Genomic DNA, 19,012 nt, shown 5'->3' on the forward strand with positions numbered 1-19,012 from the left:
GGGTTTTCAACGGCGTGAAGTTCGCCACCAACAGCTACCAACTCTCGAAACTAACAAGATCGTGTTTGTGTTGGAGAACGATAAACTCCGGGGGGAGATCGAGAGTCAAAAGTGGGTGTTTACACGGTGTTATCAAATTATTTTGTCACTTCACCTTCGCCAGGGATTAACTATGTGTCATGCGTGATTATTTCAGTGCTTCATCCTCTGTCTGCACCGGAGCATTGATGATTATTCATCCTGTATAATGGTACGTGTCGATTGTTTATGTCTTTTCCTGTTATTACTCAACGACAATGATGATTGTTAGAGTTCAATTATTGCTGGTGAATGTCCTCACGATTTTGAATTGAGATCTGCATAACATAACCTCAATTTGACGTTTTTTCTCGAAGGATTTGCCGACCTCTTCAGATGGGGGACACTGGGATCGTCCTTGGACGACTCAGGAGATGAGGGACCACAGGGATCAGTGGAGTCTTGCCTGTGATGTGGGACTCTTCCGGCATCTTCAGAAATTTTCGGAGGTACATTTTTTTGCAGGTTTTGCTATTCGATTTCAGACTCAAACAGATTTTCAGTAATTACGATAATTGACCTACATTTGCGAGCTTTTCTAATATTTAGAAACTATCGAGAGAAGAGTAGGTTTCCTTCCTCACTATTTGTGACACTCCTGGAGTTTCCCTGCTATTACAGGTGTCAATCTTTCTCCAGATGTCCAGAACCGATAAATTTTCCTTTAATTCTAATTTCGTGAGGTCTCTAGAACTTCTCCAGCTGTTTTCCAACAGCAATCTTGAGCAATCCAGTTGCTCCATGCATTTAATCCCACATTACTCCCCCAGGATTTAACGGTAAAAGTCCAAAGAACCCAGTCCTCCCTGGACTCCCTCGTAGAAGACCTAAAAGATAGCTCGATAATGATCGACAACGTCACGAACGTTTCCCTCGCATTGGCCAACACTCAGTTCATCGAGAGTCGTGTATACGAGGATGAAACTCCTGAAAAACCTCTGGAGAATCCCCTCGGGCCGTCCAATGCCCCAGACATCGACATGATATCCGTTGTAAGCGAGAGCATAAAACAGAGCCTCGAGGTAATGGACTCCAAGTACGAACGAGTGGAGATGGAGGCATCGAGTGAAAGTGAAGACGAGACCGAGATGATGACTCCAAACGTCATCCTGAAGCCTCAAGATCCCTACCAGAGCCGCCCCCTGCCCTACATCATAGGCTCGGAAAAATGGAGATCTTCGGTGAAGATCGGGCTGGAGTCGAGCAGTAGTGAATCAGAAATAGCGGAAGAGGAGGACGAGAATTCTGAGTCTTCCGAGGAGTTGCCGGCACCTCCCAGGGCCTTCCCCTCCACCCGAATCACTAGATCGAGGTCCTCCAGGAGCACCAGCAGTACTTCCTCAAGCGAGTACAATGAAAAGAGTAATAACACGAATTCAAGAACTGATAAGATTTACACTAGGAGTCAAGACACGTTGAACTCGACGTCTGAAATTGAAACTCCAACGATTGGGGCTTCGAACACTTGTAGGAAGGCTCCAAGCTTTGCTGAGGAGCTGGCTAAGCGTCTGGGGAACGTCCTTCCTGCTCAGAAACCCCCTCAAGAGGTTCGTGATATTTTTTTTTTTGGGAATATTTGCTTTATCCAGACAAAAGACAAGTCAACAAAATTGTTAACAGAACCAGAGGATTATTTTTGTTATTTGTCAGGCAGGAGTCTTCCCTGAGACATTGTGACACGTAAAATAGAAAAGTATTTCTTGTTATCATTGCAGGAAGTGCGAGATCCAGATCAAAGCTCCATAAATCGTTCGAAGGACGATCTCTTCGGTTCTGACAACGAAACCGACAGTGTCTTCACAACGAAATCAGACAGTCTCTTGAATGATCACGGGGGACTGTTTGACGAGGCATCCAAGGGCCTCTGGAAGGAGAAGCCAGCTCCCAAGCCCACCATGATACCCCCAAGTCTTGATGTCCCTCCCCCGATCAACTCTATTGACACAAAACCCAAATCAGCGATCGACGATCTCTTCGGGGACAACGAATCCGACGATTCTGACGACATCTTCGCCCCCAGGAATTCCAAATTCATCAGCAAATCTGACGTGACTGAAGGCTTCCAGAGTCATGTGAACAAAGTCAAGGGTCAGGATGACAACGTGATGACTAGTACACCAGAATCAAACAACAATATTCCAAATCTCTTCGAGGATGACGAGGATGACAGCAGCCTCTTCAGTCCAATCGAGAATATTAAAAATAAATCACCAGAGGCAATTCGAAGTGCAGTGAAAAAACCACCTGGTATTCTTGTTAATCAAGCTGACCTCCTTTCCTCGGCACTTGGTAGCAGACTTTTCAATCGCACTAGGAGTGATTTTTCCGACTCATCGGAGAATGAGAGTGTCGAGACGGAAAAGGATACTGGAGAATCGGTCAATGTGAATGGGAATCAATCGACTGCATCAGCAGTGAATACGAGTGAAAGTATGGTCGCTGGGAATTTACATCGTGGAGAGGGCAATGAAATCACCACTGACAGCAGTGGAATATCTGTTCCAGCGACTAGTGTCAACAGCACGTCTGGGATGAGTTTACGTTTTGAGTGAGTCAATTTTTTATTTATTTCGAAGGCCAGTGATTAACGCATGTTATTGTTGTTTCATTGTTCATTTATTCATTGACCTGACAAGAAGTGACATTCGGGGATTCCCCATTCATTATGTTCAGGTTAAAAGAAATTGACACGTTCTTTTATTTCATTTTCCGTTGAAAACAGTTTCATGTTTGACTTTCTTATTTGAATGCACTCGCACGGTAGACTGTCATGCCTGTCATGGGTGTTGACATTGATAAGAATTCCCCGGTCTAGCTGACCCGAAGAATCAGGTTCTTTTATCTCTGATGAGGGGATTATCGCTAGATCGCGAATAAATATGACTCATCGGGGGCATTATTTCAGTGGATACTGTGCACTCCCGTGGAGACGAACGTTGTCATTCCCCTTATCGAGTATTTAATGAACAGTTCATAACTTCATGATTCACCGGGTTACACTCTTTAATCGTCTGATGTCAATACAAATATTTTACAATTGAAAATTCCGTCAATCTGGAACGCATGAGGGAATCCGACAGCATTCAGGAAAAGGTTTGCTATTGTCTTGCTCCCGCCAAACTGAGTGATATCCTGGGGCACATCTTACCGCGTACACTGGACACCTGTCGGGTTAAAAAACATTTGATTTGCATTTTAACAATCTCTTTGAATCCTCTGAGGATATTTTCGATAATAATATTTTGTCGGTTAATGAGTTGACGTAATACTTTCTCAAATAATATTTGCTACGTGTAATATTATATCGTGTAATATTTTTAAAAATAATATTTAGACACCCAAGCACTTGTTATATTATTACTACAAACAGTGGAAAAAATTATGCACACACAGCACTTAATTTAATATTCCAAGACAGAATGTGTGACTCACATATCTGAAGTCACAGTTCCATCTGCGTTGCACGTTACTCTGACACAGTTGACAGTATGAGTTCCTGGAGGGAGTCGACGCGATTCATAAGTGCATTGTACGGCTTCTGATCAATGAAGAGACGAAAATTTTTTAATCAATAAAATTAGACATCGTATTGAGATTTTCAGTGTTCACCAGTGCTCACCAGCTCGTGCCCACAAAATTGTGAGGATAAACAATTGCAAAAAAATTGAGTGTCTGGGTGTCATGCTATTTACCCTAGAGTGACTTCATCAACTACGAATTTATTTTAAAGTCCCCGGGATTTATAATGAATTCTCGTATGTATTCACTCGCTTGTTTACCTCATATCAGTCTGTGTTTGAATAATGCATTGTTTTCCTCGTGTACCTCGTTATCTGGATTTTTTTTACTGAATGTTCATAATGTGATTGACAATATTGCTTCACGAGGGTTGACGCATTATTTATTTATTCTGGCAGATTATGTGTCTAGAAATAATTCGAGACTCTGCTTCTGGGTGGTAGGGAAATTGACATTGAATGGTGATAATTGGAAAATCCAACTGTTGGACACCAATTGAAATTTCAGGGACAGTTGATTTGTGATGTTTAGGAGAGTGACATTGGTTTTAATTCAAGGGAACAAATTCTTATGAATTTTTAATGGATGCGAACAGTCTTGGGATAAATAAATTGACAGCTGCATTTCCTATTGATTTTTCTATTAAATTTTTAATGTTAATGAAGAAATTCTATGAATATTCAGGAAAAAAAAATCAATAGTGACCGGAATTAATTAGGGATAGGTATATGCATGAAGTAAATGCAGGATTTTGGTGTAATCTTAATATTTTTAATAATCTTTCCTTTATGAATATAAATTCCAGTTGATAAGACAACGGAAACAAAGAAATTACAGTATTTTCGACTGATAAAAACATGATCTTCGGCTTTGTCCGGTTTATGATGAATGTTTTTTCTGCTGGGAATAATATTTCGATTCACAGTAACAATAACAGTCTTGTAAATTATTTTTTATAAACATTTATTTATGAGGATCGATGCGTTGAAGGGATTTAATTGGCGCAAAACTTTAGATCACAACAATGTGGATAAACCAGTGTCTTCTCTCCATAAATTACTCCGACTTCCTTTCCTGGGGCACAGAGCTGCATTCCGCATCTGAAATTATTTTGCCATTAATTATCAATACTTTGTTGAATTGTAATTCTTACCGAAAGTTGAATGAAACGTCGTTTTTTAAATTCCAAACTCACCCAACACCCGACACTTTTCCATTTGCATGACAGGTAATAAGGCCGCAAATAACGGGAATTTTTTCGCCGGTTTTCAAAATTTTCCCGTCATATACGCAGTCCGCTATTAACAATAAAATATGAAAAATTCATTCTCCGATTTTCGTGTCAATGAGGAGCTCACCATTGATATGGGCGATTAATAAAATTGCGACGATTAGTCCCAGAGATATCCCGAAATTCATAGTGACAATTTTATTCAACAATTCGGGAACAACTAATCAAATTTATCAGGGAGATTGCATTTATAATAACTCCCCCTCTGCGTTGACATAAGACTCAGTTTAGTGATGCATTCGGCGATACGCAGCACCAGTAGAAATCCTTGGGTGACGAGACCTAGTCTCTTTGACATTGAAAAATTTAATTATTTTATTCCAGAGATGATTGGAAAATTTACGATCTCCTCAATATAATTTAATTATATTGAATATAATTTTTTTTGGGAGTGACACGCCTCTTTTCATAAATTAAAATCCTCAATACAGTGATAACCATCTGGTAATCGCGGAAAATTATCGATATATTGCTCATCTGATTAGTCACCAAACAGAGCAATAAATAAACTCATTCACTGGATAAAAAATATTTTTCTTTTTCTTTAACGAAATCACGTCAAAAATTAAGACAATGAAATTGCGGCGGTGGTTGAAGAAAAAACCCGAAATCACCGAAATATCTCTTCCATCACGATTTATTGATGTTTACAAATTGAATACTAAAAATAGTCTAATTGCACATGCGATCTGTGCCTACTCTGCACAAATAGGCCTCGCACAACATTCGGGAAAAACTTTGCTGTCATCTTGCGGTTTATACCCAATTTGTTTTCCCGGAGCACAGGCTTCGTCTCCGCACCTAAAATCACAGTATTTGTCACAATCAGTTAATGAGAAACTTGATTAATCAAACTCACCCTACAGCCGACATAGTGCCATCCTCGTGGCAAGTGAGTGTGCCACAGGTGATGTTGTGGACGCCAACTTTCAATTTACGTCCCTCGTAATTGCACTCGGCTATTGAAAATTAAATAAAATGAAAAATCTTTTTCAAAATAAAATTAAACGAGACGAAAAGCGCTACTTGAATTTCCCGGATCGAACCCAGGAAGTTAGCCAACGACTTACGTGGCTAACTTCATCAATGTGCTTGTGTTAACAATCAACAATTTACAATCAGATAAAAACTCGAAGGCCAGTGATGAGGGAGCCCTCGACCTTTAAACTATTCCTCGAAGATGAGGGCACATGACATACCATTGATCTCCATGACCCAGAGACTCCCCAAGAGAATTCCCCAGAAAATACCAAAGGCCTTCATCTCCACACTCCTGAACGTCCTCCTCACCGTCGAATGTTCACCTGCCTCGATCATCAATCCTTATAACAGCCTCCCGTCCAGGTCACGTCATTCCGAAGCACATATTTACAGAATACACACCACGAAAAATTCCACCTCAGTACCACCTCCATGTTCCCTCCACCAAATGACAGTTGAATTTGCTGTTCCAGGGAGCCGCAGATGGAATCAACTCGTTTATTATCCGAAGAAATATATCGTGAGCGTGTACCCAGTGACAGCCTATTCCACCCATCCTCCCATCAGTCAGATGCCACCGAAAATTCGATAGCTGACAGTCACATGATTCACAATCAAGCGCATCACCAAACTCGCAATCAAACAACCCGCCACGACGACATATTCGATAATGATGATGTATTTGGTCCGCCACCACTGCCAAAAGCCAATTCCAAGTCCAAGTCCAAAGTAAACTCACTGTTTGACGATTCGGATTCGGGTGACGATCTATTTTCGAACACAAGTTCCGGATCGCGTTCGCAGAAGAGCGCTGAACAAGCTGCATCTCAGTACGTTGAAAAGCCGAAGATCAATGTGAGTGCTAGAGGTGGTAGCCTCTTTGACGCTGATGTGGACGTATTTTTGAACCCAAGTGTTCCGGACATTGACATTTTCGCTGAATCTGGCACATGCCAAAAGTCGAAAATCGATCAGCCATTGGAGGTAGCCAGTGAAGGGGCGAATGTTACCAGAAAAATTTTCACCAAGAGGAGCCATTTGTTCGACGACGAGGACGACGAGGATCTCTTCGGTGTGAGCAGAGCTGGGAGAATGGTGGACACCAATGAGGACAAGTCCTTGACAGCTTCCAAGGAAGATGTGAAGAAGGACTCTGATGTTGTGAAATCGGGGGACGTTGGAGGAAAGGAAGAGGGTAAATCTGGTCATGTGGAGTCTCGAAATCTTTTTGGTGATGCTGATGAAGAGGAGGATGACAGTCTATTTGGACAGAAGAGTGACACAAAAAGTCCACCTGTTGTGGGGGAGGGGGCGACGACAACAGATGGTCCAGTTGGATCAAAACAAAAAATTACTGGAGAAGGGACGAAAATAGAACCGCCTAAGAGCTTGAGAATTCGGCTGCCAGTACCTGGTGAAGATTCTGGCCAAGCACCGAGGCGTGCTGTGTCGGGAAAAATTGCAAATTTGATGGGAAAAATGGGGGATCTGAAGATACTCTCGCCCACGGATACGCCTCCGGTTATGAGGAGAGGTGAGGAGAGACAAGACTCTGGCCAGGCTACGCCGGATAAAGACAGTGAGGATGGAGGGGGTTTTAGTGTACCGAAAACACCGACGTCTCCGTCAGCGCCAAGTAAATGGATTATTTTAATTTTCTTGAGATTTACGAGTGAATGGTGTTTGGCCAGGTGATGTGTTTTTTTTATTTATTGCAGAGGATTTTGCGTCGAAAGAGAGTTCGCTATCTCCGTCGGTTCTTGATACGGAAAGTGCGGTGAGCTTCGATGTTCCAGCGCAGGTGGAGACGTTGTCGATTGCTTCGAAGGTAAACAATTAAAATAATTGCAGTTCCAAATGAATTTAACATTGACCAAATAATTTTTTCAAAAGTTCTAAAATTCCCAATCAAATTCGATGAGAAACAATTTTTCTTCCAAGAAAATGTTTTTCGCGTCTGTCGCCCCCTATCGAATGAAAAAATCCACCTGCAGGAGCCCATCAGGTCATAAAAGCAAACTAAAATTGCTTTCTGTTCCAGAGTCGAGCAAGAATTCCAGCGAAACGTCGTCCCCAGAGTAGACAAGCCCGTCAGTCAGCTCTTCGTCACAGTGGCATAGACTTCGACAGCCCAGACTCCGCAGACGGTCCTCTCCCAGACCCGGAAAGCCCAACCAACCCCGAGGAGGCTCCGCTGGACAGACTGTCTTCTCAACCGGATGTGAACGTGCTCAAGCCACCGGCGACCCTGCTCCCGGACGATAAATCAGAATTGAGCCTTGGCAAGGAGAGCTCCCTGAGCATAACCAAGAACACGTTATTGTCTCCGTCCACAGACGAGGAGGACCTGTTCGACGTGCCCCCAGATTTACCGGAGGATCCCCAAAAGGACACCCTATTCTCTCGTGCGCCGATTCTCTCACCAGTCTCTCGTCTGGATGATCCAGAACGTCTGCGCCAGGAGCTAAACAAAGACGACGAGGAGCAGACGAACGAGAAGTCCGAGGAGCCGTCTGATCCCCTGAGGGACTCTCATCACGATCCCCTGAAGGACCCGAGTCAACTGTTCGCATTCGTCACCAAAACCCCGTCCCCAGATAAGTCGAAAGACGAGTTGACGGCGGATCCTGACGACAGTCTCTTCACCCAAGTGTCAAAGAAAACCGATTCAGAATGGAAAAAACCTATTGATCTTTTCGCAGACGACGACAGCAGTGGCGATTTGTTCTCGGGTCCTTTCACGAAGCCGGCGCCGAAGAAGCTCGTCAAGGAGACGAAGGGCAGTATCTTCGAGGATGTGAACAGCGACGATGAGAACGCAGTTGACGATTTGTTTGGTTCGACTTCCACGAAAAAAAGTGATAGTAAAACTGAGGCGAGTGAAGTCAACAATTTGGGAGGACTCTCTCCCAAGGGGAGCACTCCGGGGGAAGAGGACGACGAGGACGACGAGGAGCTGTTTTTCGACGCCAGTGAGAAGCCTTCGGATGCGAACAAAGAGGAAATGCTGTTCCCGTCGACGAGTAGAATCCAGAAAACAAAACTGGAGGACATCTTCGGTGATACTTCCAACGGGGACGATGATATATTCTCGACGAAGACATTCACTGGGTCAAATTACTCAGACAGCAGTGATATCTTCAGTAAGAGAGGTGGGGAAAACCCGCAGGAAGGTGGTGGTGTCGTTAAGAAATCGGTGACACGAGATTTGAAGAAGACAGCGGAGAAAATTGTTGAGGATCCACTGAGCATGTTTCGAGATGAATAAGACGTGAGGCTGCATCGTAGAGAGTAAATATGTGAATATTTTTCTATCACAACAGATATTTTGGCTCTCCAATGGAACCTGGGGAGCGGTATCGGTGGTTAATTTTTATCAGAACGTCTTCTTGAATGGCAAACGTATCGATTGGACGTTCCACCCCGACTAACAGTCACCAATCATGACAGATTATTTATTCAAACATTAATACTGTTGATAGGCTTTAATTAGATTATTGAAAATATATATTTTGAGGAGTGAAACTAATTTCTATTGTACATATCGTCGACTGGGACAGTTCACTACCAGTTGATTCCTCAGTTATCCTCACCGTACTAATGAACAAGCCTGTAAATAAATCAACGAGAATATGGTTAATGTCAAATGCACCCAGTGCTAATCATTTGATGAATTATCGTTTAATAAAGAGAAGAAGTACGTCATTAGCGTGTCATCATTGGTGGACTAGACTGATAAAAAAACATTATCCACTTGACCCTAGGAGTTCACAGCGTACCAAAAGGGATAAACAAAGACCCAACTCTATGACAAGTCTGAAAAAAAAATGAATTCATACGGAATTGCAATTTTTTTTTTACTCAACGTCAATGCATTGTGATACTCGATATCACAATATGTTGCTTTTTTTTAATTTTTGCAAACACGTTCACCATTACGTATTATTTCATATGTTCTCATTAGACTGATTTCCTACCGCATCGACTTGCGCCGCAAGTCCATAAGGCAAATCTTATAGTCATCGCAGGGGTGAGAACGGATTTGACCCTTGTAATATATCACAAGTTTGAATGCATTAATTGTTTATTTTTCTTCTTCTTTTTCTGGAGTAAATGAAGCTCAAACTATGTGACCTCAACCGAGGTAGACCGACTGGGCAGTTAGTTTGTCTCATTTTATTTAAATTTAATGAGAAAAATTTACATTTCACTGGGACATTCTTGAGCCCACCCTACCCTTTCCTTTCCACCCAGGGCCAAAGTCTCGTCTGTCTGAATTAGTTCATGGGACGTGCTATCCCGGGTTTAACACTCAACATCTGTAAATGATTGTATTTATTTGTGAATTAATTACGTATTTATTCGATGCGAGTTAACGAATACATTAGAATCATCAAATGGTAATTTCCGATTGACAACATTTGACCTTCAACTATTTCATTGTCTCCGTCTTCTAGTACAATTTGAGGTAATACCAACGTATCCCTGCCACCGTGCGGTCAAGTCGAAGGAATTCGCAGTCTACGTTTGTTCGTCGTCGAATTCACTTCGGCCCGCCGGCAGTGCTGGCTGTTAAGTTGGTTTTTACTTTTCTTATCACAGTAATTACCGTGAGTTAACGTACAGTAATTGGCCAGCATTTTGATAAGCCCCCTACCTCGTTGAAAGGTTCTTTCGTTCAGTGAACATAATTTTTTTTAAGGAATCGAGCTTTTCTTCCTCTAAAATTAAATCATTATTGTCATACAGATTGTCATCGTCATCTGATTTTTGTTATTTTTCGATAGAAATATTTGGGATAATGCCGACGGGAAAAGAACAGGGAATCATGGAGAAAGAGGTGAATGGGCCAGCGGTGATGATGACCGATGAGCACAGTGATATTGCCGATTTTTACGCGGGATGCAATGTTCTTATTACCGGGGGCTCTGGCTTTCTTGGAAAACTTCTTATTGAAAAATTACTGCGGTAAGATTTTGGAATTTTCTCACGCGTAGGCGGCAATTTTTTATTCCTTTGGGGGGAGGAAAATCGGCTGTTTAATTTTTTTGAGGAACTTGACCAAAGTAAATTCTAAGAATATGTGCATGCATAAGAGATACGGCTCTTCCTTCATGCTTATGGATTTATTTCACTTTGGTACCCTCAACCGCTCGACTCCGGAAATCAAACTGCTAATTATACGGCGGGGAATTTACATATTTGGCCTGAAATGTCCTCGGGATGTTGACTCTGTGGATACCGCTTGGGTTGGACGGTCTAGGAGATCGGGGAGGCCTGGAAACTATGGAAAAATGGAGAAGTTTGCGGGAGAGGAACGGTAGAGTCGACTCGGCGGAGAGAACACGGGGGAAATTGAAGGAAAAATTCTGGGGCTACCACGGGAAAAAGGTGCTAAGTGGTGGTTAGGGAAACAATTCCGGGTTTTAAATTTTATTCGCTTGAACGTAAATTTTTCCTGGGAAAAAAGTGTAGAAATTTAGGCAGAAGTCCGGGGAAATTTCACCTGGACAACATGAGATTTTTTTACTAGCAAGGGATTGACAGATTTTTAATTCAGAGAAATTAGAGTTTCAGGTAAAATTTACAGGGAAATTCCCTGATTTCCCTGATTTTTTTTAAGTCTGGAAAGAATTTAGTCACTCGCTATGAAATTTTGTTTTTTGAAAGGACTGAGAACTCGAAATTGGGAAATTTCCGTTGGTGTTTCGAAGAAATATAAAGTTTCTAGGAATATTTTTTCGTCCTGACTTTTTCTCGTTTATTTTCGATCAACTGAACAACTCGTTCAAAGGAAAAGTGACCGTAAATTTCCGAAGAACTTGAATTTGTAAAAAATGTTAAACTCTCGATTACAAATTCGTTATCAGGACATGCACAAGTGTTGGAAAATTGTACCTAATTATGCGAGCGAAGAAGGGCAAATCTTCGGAGGAGCGGTTCAAGGAGCATTTCGAGGACCCAGTGAGTCATTAATACGAATTAATTACAATTATAAATCATCGAAGGATAAAAAACCTTCATGTATTATTTAATTTTCTCCAGCTCTACACTAGACTGAAAGAAGAGCAGCCGAATTTCGCGAGTAAAGTCGTCATGATCGAGGGTCAGCTCGACAACGGGCTGGAGTTATCCCCAGAGAACCGTGAATTATTGAAAAATTCTCACGTGGTGTTTCACGGAGCAGCCACTGTGCGATTTGACGAGAAATTACGGCTCGCTGTCAACATCAATGTGCGAGGAACTAAGGAAATTCTCCTCTTCGCGAGGGAGATGCCGAACCTCAAGGTAAGTCTAATAATTGCGTACGTTGGAGGCGAGTAACGGGTGATAATTTTTTTTCACAATTCGTAAAGTCATTTCGAAGCGTTTAAGATACTGATTGGTTTTCAAATAGGCTATTGTACATATTGGCACGGCATTCTCGCAATGCATTACGAAGTTCATCGATGAGATTTTCTACGATCCACCGATTGGTTCTGATGAGTTATTGACGTTACTGGATATTCTCGATGATGATACACTGGAGGGTATCACACCTACGTAAGAGGAGACGTTTTAAAAAGAGAATGCGACTGAGAGAAAATTATATTTACGAGTTTTCACGGAAAATTACTGATATTTGCGCACATTAAAATGAATTATCAGAATTTGATGAGATTAAAAATTAAATAAAAAATAATTCTTCGAATTTTTCGTTAAAATCCAACTGTTGAGAACTAATTTCTTTTTTAGTACTAGTTTCTTTTTTATTTATCATTCGGAGAAAAATAGTTGGAGTTAGTTTTAGTGATTTTCCATGAGAGCTTTAAGGATTATTTATGGACTGAATGGTAAAAATATTTTCTGGAATAATATTTACACTTTTTATATTTCAATTGTCAGTTTATTGGGAAAATGGCCGAATACATATGCATTCACAAAAACAGTTGCCGAGGATACAGTTCGAAAATATGGCAGAGATCTTCCATTATGTATTGTACGCCCTTCGATTATGATAGCAACAGCGAAAGAACCAATTCCCGGATGGATTAATAACCTGTATGGTCCCACGGGTGTAGTTCTCGGTGCTGGAATTGGACTGCTTCATACACTCCACTGCGATGCAAAAAATGTCGCCGATATCATCCCCGCTGATTATGTTATCAACAATATCCTAGCGGCTGCGTGGCACATTGGCAAGGAGAAGTAAAAAACCATTATTATTCCCTGAGGATGACGTTTTGCATGATTACTTTTTCTGTAGGTCCGGTAATTCGGTGAAAAATGTTGCTGCATTATTTATAATTGAGAATCTGTACGTTTTAGCGCTGGAAAATTTCACGGTCCTCTGAAGCCCCTTCCGCCTCCAGTTTTGAGTTCAAAAAAACTGGAGCTCAGTTCGGATGAGGATCCACTGATATATAACAGTGTGTCATCGTGTCAAAATTCAATAACGTGGGGTGAATTCATGAAGTACAACGAGATCTACGGTATGGAAGTGCCGAGTAAAATGGTCTTCTGGTATTATTTTTTCAACCTCCATCCGAATATTTGGGTTCATTATTTCTTCGTGGTATTCACTCATCTACTCCCAGCTATCATCTGTGATACCGTAGCCCGGTTGACTGGACGTGAGCCAGTGTAATTACCCAATTGTTTATTTAGAGAAAGAATGAGTTTTTCCCAAGAAAATTCAGTCGATTGAGAAATAAAAATTTAAAGGACTTTTGGAGTAATAATAAACAAATGTTGATAATTTTATTCTGTAGATTGTGGAACGCATACAAAAAAATTCATAAATTCAGTGGAGTTATTTCGTACTTTTCAACGCAACAGTGGAATTTCCGCAATGACAATGTCATGAAATTATGGGATAAGCTATCAGTTAATGATCGAAAATTGTTCTACTTCAACGTGAGTGATTTAATCTGGAGGGATTACTACTATTATCACATTCGGGGACTCCGAGTATTCGTAGTAAAAGATCCTCTGGACACTCTCGAGGAGGGCAGGAGAAGATACCGATAGTGAGTGTAAATAAAATCCGGTGAGTTATTGATTTATTCATTATTTTACGAATTATATTTTTTGCAGTTTGAAGTGGGCCCACTACACCCTGGTGTCACTCGTGTATTTGTTTGGGGCATGGCTGGCATATCGCGTTATTTACTTCTTCCTCTCATTATTATTGTCCTTTTAGGAATCATATGAGTGAAGCAATCTAATTTATAAGACGTTAATGGATTTCAGATGAATAAAAAAAATGTGTGATTAAGTTATTATGTGAATAATTATTGAGTTGCGAAGTTTTTTCATTTAACTTTCGTTTTTAAGAACGAGACGCGGAGAACGCGTCGATTTATGTAAATTTTTACCGAGCATTGGAATTTAATATTTAAAAATATATTCCATTGGGTTTTATTTAACTGGATTTTTTTTTAATGTGTAAATAATTCTGGAGCCGCAGCAACCGAGGGTCAGACTGCAGAAGGAACGTGGTTCACTTCTATAAACGATAGATGGCTCTTCCATTAACAATTTCAACCGAACTGAAGAGTCTAGAGTTGTTATAAATAAATACAATGTTCCTCAAATTTTAATTAATTTAATTTGAATTTTTTTCTCTGGAAAATTTAGAATAGAAAAAAAATACTTTCCAAACTGACGGATTTTTCACCAGAAAAATCGTCGATAAATCGAACTACAGAATTTGTTTATATTATTAACAAATCAGTCAAATTATTTTCCCATTATTCCTCTCAATAATTTCAATGTCCTGCAGTTTCTCGCGATTTCAAACGGAATATTCCGCCAACAGGGAGTGCATATTTATCACGATAAAATATTCCCGATGATATACAGATAGTAAGTCCTTGCCAATTTGCCACAACATCGTCAACATTCTATACGACCCGAGAAGAATTTTCACCGAGAAATATTCGTAATGAAACCCTCGACGTCCCATAATCCTTGATTTAAAGTATCTTAAAAGTTTATGCTCATTTGATCTATAATCCCAGGGGATTATAAAATTAGTGCACGACATTTGTACCATGAACGTGAAGATCAATTAATTTCGATAACTAGTTGCGTCCTGGTTCATGCAGAATGACGTGGTGATTAGTTTTTTTCAGTTTTCACCTAACGGTATTCGCCATGATAAAACGGTTTCTCGAATATTTTTTTTCAATTAGCGCAACAATTATGTATCATTTTGAATCATCAGGATTTTATAAGTATCGAGAGACCTTCGTCATGAACAACAGATGGTGTCGGTTGAAAATGTTGTGAAGAAGACGTTCCAATTCCTTGGAAGCGACGAATCCCGGCGACACCCACGCATCCGCGAGGTATTCAACGGGTTTCATAACAAAACTTTCTTAATCCCTTCTTTCACCTTTAGGTGGATCATTAAATGAATTTCCTATTGCAATCACAGTCTCAGCATTTTTATTCTGTGCTATTTCGGTTGATTCTTCAGCGGAGGCGAAGATTTTTAATTATTCAGAATGATTTTTTAATAATGTTGAATAAAACTTAAACATTTCAGGGAATAGCAAAATTTAATAGCAAAATTTTTGCTTCATCTGATAAAATCCTTTACTTCTTAAATAATTAATTTAAAAAATTGACAACCAAACGACTTAAATATTCGCTGGATAACAAAATATTACAACAAAATTCAAGCCACATTTAGCGTATCGTTCAACTCGCTCTCACTCATATGTGTGAGAGCGATAAATCGATAGACCGTTACCGGTCATCTTCGCATGTAAAATCATCGATAAAATTTATCATAGTACACTGTCCAGAACATTATGTCCCCACATTCACTTTCTCACGTTCCCTGGAGTATTATAAATTTCGAATTCAAATAGCACCCGTGAGCATCTGAAAATTCGAAGCACCATGTACATCCAGATTTCCATAGATTTACGATCTTCAGAACAACAGAATTCCCCCAAATTGTTTAACTACATAACGCAATTGTTTAATTCGTAGTAAAAAATCAAGACAAATTCAGCGCATTGTTCTACTCCCAGTGGGTGAGAGCGATTATCGTGGTGGACCGTTAGTGGTCCCCTCAGCATGTAAAATCATCATCGATAAGGTTTATTACAGGACGGCATCCTTCGTACTAGACGAATCCCCATGAGTTTCTCACGTTTTGTCCAGGGAAACTATCAATTACCTGAATTTCCCCGGGGAATTGAAAATTATTATTGAATCACTTGGATTAAATCACTTCCCCCTTATCAGATGACCAGAGTGTGTTTATTAAAATTGATGGGATTATGATGGGTAGATAAGGCCAGCTCACATTCTCAATAATCAAATTTGTTTATTAAATTTCACGAAAATAATTGAAAAATAAAATAACACATGTCATCTCTTCAGGAAATTCTTCCAACTAGTTGAGTTCTGTAGAAAAAATATTATTTTAATATTACAGACTGATGGTTTGCAAAATTGAATGTTTCATCACTTCGATAGAGGAATAATTCAATTATTTGAATTTTGCAAAGGAGTTAAAAAAATGATAACCGAAGGCCAGACTTTTTTTTCATTTTTGGTAACCGGTAGCCCCAATCAGTATTTCCGTGACCACTTCCCCCTTTTCAGATGACGAGGGCGTGTTTATTAAAATAAATGGGATTATAATGAGAAAATAAGACTAGTCGACTTTTCGGGGAATAAAATTGTGCCTCTAAACAGGCCTAAAAAATTCTAGAACCCAATTATCTCAAAGTCTTAATAACAATTGAAAATTAATTGGATCAGTTTTTATTCCAATTCATAATTCAAGCCAGATTTATACAAAATGAAAGACAAAACAAATGACAAAAGCAAAGTAAATAATTAAAGTAATGTGAAGTTATGAAATGAGGCCCCATTTTTTCTCAGTAATTTAGTCATGATTTTTGGCACCCCAGAGTCTCAGTGATCATTTCCATACAAATAGGATGCACATAAAAAAACGATTGAGCATAAACATGACATTGAGTAACCAATTGACATAGTCATCAATCCCACGTGTCTCCTGTCGACACACCTTTGATTTGGGTGCAGGTGTATCGTCACTCTCCCTCGGATTCTTCACTGGGCACTCACCAATGCCAACTCTCTTTCATTTCATCTCATTGAAATCGATTTTTTTTCGTTCCACATATTTGAGTGGGAGTTATGATTCATTTGTACTGATACTATCCCTGGAGATCACTCATTGTATCGATCTGTGACATTATCCCCGTTACACATGTCATTTGTATATGTCAGGGAAACAATAACAATGAAACATGACTATCAAAGTCGATCGATTGCGACTAAAGTATCGAATTCGCACAAATAATTATCGATCTACATTTATCACCATTAGATCAATATTCACGTTGTGAAATGCATTTAAATAAAATATTCTTAATTATATTATATCGTGTACATTTGTAGTTATACAAAGTATAATATAACATGATATGAATCGGTTAATTTACAGGTAAAATATTTTGGATAATTATTTTCTATAAAATTTAATTTTCATGTTTTCAATAGAAAGAAAATGAGCCCTCGTGCCCTTTCTAGTGAACGATGAAAAATGAATAAACATATTGCACACAATCAAATGCATCTCTCGTTGATAATCTCAAATGGATAAATTGAATATTCCGTTATTCTGATTTCAACTGTCGAGACCCAGGCTGTTCAACTCCCATTGGAATGGCCTAGGATACGCGTGTCATCCTCGTTAGCTTTCCTTTCAACTCATCTCGAGATAGAAAATCACTCCGTAGTTTTGAGATTCGCGTTTGACACTCGTAAAGAGAGACGTGAGCAACAGCTCGGCCGATAGCCATCAGCCTTATTCCTTTAATCCCTGCATTTATTAATAATCCCCTGGCTGAAAAAAAAACATCAACTCATTAATCGCTATCACCCACTCATCTTGATAATGCAAATTATGTTTATTAATTAAACTGCACGTTTCATCGTGATTCAATGCACTCGGAGGGAGGAGAAAAAAAGAGGATTGCAAAAAAAAAAAAGAAGTCAACATGTGTACACACGCATTCTTGGAAAATAATCTTCAGATCTCAACCGGTCCTTACTGTTAGACGCACGTCTTACAGAAAGAACCGGACAGCTTGGTGTCACTAAACGCAAAATGCAAACGAATGTTTTGTATGTGCAGTGAATACTTACACGTGTTTGCTGAGACAAACGAAAGTTGGAAATAATTGAGACAAAATGAGATGAAAAAATTGTCTCGTATTGCGGAAATGTCGAGTAATAATGGGAGGTTATCAAGATTTTGGAGGCCCTCGAATGTGTTCATTTACGGGAATTACAGTCTCTTGACGTGTTCACGATTGGCACTTGACACATTCGCGATCACCACATGATTACAAAACCGTAATTGAATTGTATTCTGATGAAGGATTTATTTCTACTCGATAACCTGTGTCTTTGCACAATAAGACGATGGCAAAATGGCGCCGCCTGGTGTCCAAAGGACGTACCACGAAAATTAAAGATGGCCGCCCGACGCTGGGAAGCGTCTCTTTCCCTCGCGAAATACTCAGAAAGAGTTCAGAGGGACTCAAGGGACGATGGCGTCTTTTTCATTCGGCAGCAGTTGGTGTTTCAACGCCTCAAACAAAGGTAAATCGATCAAATTTCCGATTTGTTGAAACTTATAAACTTAATGACGATATTCTGCTATGGAACAAAGAGTTAGCATCATATATATTTCCGTAAAATAATTGATTTCCAGTCGATGAATTGGGCATATCCCTTCTTCGACAATAAAATCCCGCGATCTGGTGGACAGAGCACATATCACGAAAAACAAAATGGCCGCCCGAAATGACGACGCGTCTTTGTCCCTCGCGAAAATCTCGGACACAGTCCACCCAGACCCGAAGAAGGAGACATTCGTTGGCATTCTGCTGCATTCAGTGTTTCAACGACTCAAAAGAAGGTAAATTCCCGAAATTTCCTATTTTCTACACATTTGGATATCATTTCAACATTTGGTCAAACATTTTGGTGAGTCCCGAGTTAGCATCATATATATTCCCATAAAAAACTTTATTTCCAGTCGACGAATTGCGCATTTCCCCGTTTCGACAATCACAAAATCCCACCACCAGTCCACCAAACCAC

The 19,012-nt window shown here is 40.0% G+C and overlaps 3 protein-coding genes across 11 annotated transcripts; 2 read left to right on the top strand and 1 right to left on the bottom strand.

The window, feature by feature from the left end:
• Nucleotides 1-38: 38 nt before the first annotated feature.
• On the top strand, nt 39-9,574 carry LOC135168233 (WASH complex subunit 2). Of its 3 annotated transcripts, XM_064132218.1 has the most exons (8): nt 39-111; nt 197-250; nt 396-527; nt 849-1,625; nt 1,794-2,626; nt 6,343-7,505; nt 7,588-7,697; nt 7,911-9,574. In XM_064132218.1, the coding sequence occupies exons 2-8, from the start codon at nt 248-250 to the stop codon at nt 9,135-9,137; spliced, it is 4,245 nt and encodes a 1,414-aa protein (XP_063988288.1). In that variant the 5' UTR covers nt 39-111; nt 197-247; the 3' UTR covers nt 9,138-9,574. The 3 variants fall into 3 exon arrangements, with proteins under 3 accessions (XP_063988288.1, XP_063988286.1, XP_063988289.1); XM_064132216.1 differs by having other exon boundaries at nt 109-250; XM_064132219.1 differs by lacking the exons at nt 39-111; nt 849-1,625 and having other exon boundaries at nt 112-250.
• LOC135168253 (uncharacterized) lies at nt 5,508-6,343 on the bottom strand. Its single transcript, XM_064132256.1, has 3 exons — nt 6,088-6,343; nt 5,748-5,847; nt 5,508-5,689 (listed from the first exon to the last, which is right to left on the bottom strand). The coding sequence occupies exons 1-3, from the start codon at nt 6,203-6,205 to the stop codon at nt 5,584-5,586; spliced, it is 324 nt and encodes a 107-aa protein (XP_063988326.1). The 5' UTR covers nt 6,206-6,343; the 3' UTR covers nt 5,508-5,583.
• LOC135168240 (fatty acyl-CoA reductase wat-like) lies at nt 9,022-14,130 on the top strand. 7 transcript variants are annotated; one of them, XM_064132232.1, is made up of 9 exons: nt 9,022-9,160; nt 10,657-10,837; nt 11,740-11,833; nt 11,915-12,157; nt 12,267-12,412; nt 12,755-13,057; nt 13,178-13,492; nt 13,621-13,878; nt 13,946-14,130. In XM_064132232.1, exons 2-9 carry the CDS (start codon nt 10,671-10,673, stop codon nt 14,049-14,051), a joined length of 1,632 nt encoding a protein of 543 aa, XP_063988302.1. In that variant the 5' UTR covers nt 9,022-9,160; nt 10,657-10,670; the 3' UTR covers nt 14,052-14,130. The 7 variants fall into 7 exon arrangements, with proteins under 7 accessions (XP_063988302.1, XP_063988297.1, XP_063988296.1 ...); XM_064132227.1 differs by lacking the exon at nt 9,022-9,160 and adding an exon at nt 10,330-10,445; XM_064132226.1 differs by lacking the exon at nt 9,022-9,160 and adding an exon at nt 10,337-10,479.
• Nucleotides 14,131-19,012: the final 4,882 nt, after the last annotated feature.

Source organism: Diachasmimorpha longicaudata, chromosome 12 (assembly GCF_034640455.1).
Source record: "Diachasmimorpha longicaudata isolate KC_UGA_2023 chromosome 12, iyDiaLong2, whole genome shotgun sequence".
In the NCBI taxonomy this organism is placed as follows: Eukaryota; Metazoa; Arthropoda; class Insecta; order Hymenoptera; family Braconidae; genus Diachasmimorpha; species Diachasmimorpha longicaudata.

Bases quoted from the DNA above. Each gene is read 5' to 3' on its own strand.
- LOC135168253 (XM_064132256.1), bottom strand. From the start codon at position 6,205: ATGATCGAGGCAGGTGAACATTCGACGGTGAGGAGGACGTTCAGGAGT. The intron at 5,848-6,087 runs GTATGTCATGTG...AATTTTCAATAG, and splicing joins CTGGGTCATGGAGATCAATG to CCGAGTGCAATTACGAGGGA. The intron at 5,690-5,747 runs GTGAGTTTGATT...CTGTGATTTTAG, and splicing joins GGCACTATGTCGGCTGTAGG to GTGCGGAGACGAAGCCTGTG.
- LOC135168240 (XM_064132232.1), top strand. From the start codon at position 10,671: ATGCCGACGGGAAAAGAACAGGGAATCATGGAGAAAGAGGTGAATGGG. The intron at 13,493-13,620 runs GTAATTACCCAA...TTTATTCTGTAG, and splicing joins TTGACTGGACGTGAGCCAGT to ATTGTGGAACGCATACAAAA. The intron at 13,879-13,945 runs GTGAGTGTAAAT...TATTTTTTGCAG, and splicing joins GGCAGGAGAAGATACCGATA to TTTGAAGTGGGCCCACTACA.
- LOC135168233 (XM_064132218.1), top strand. The intron at 2,627-6,342 runs GTGAGTCAATTT...TTGCTGTTCCAG, and splicing joins GGGATGAGTTTACGTTTTGA to GGAGCCGCAGATGGAATCAA. The intron at 7,698-7,910 runs GTAAACAATTAA...TTTCTGTTCCAG, and splicing joins CGTTGTCGATTGCTTCGAAG to AGTCGAGCAAGAATTCCAGC.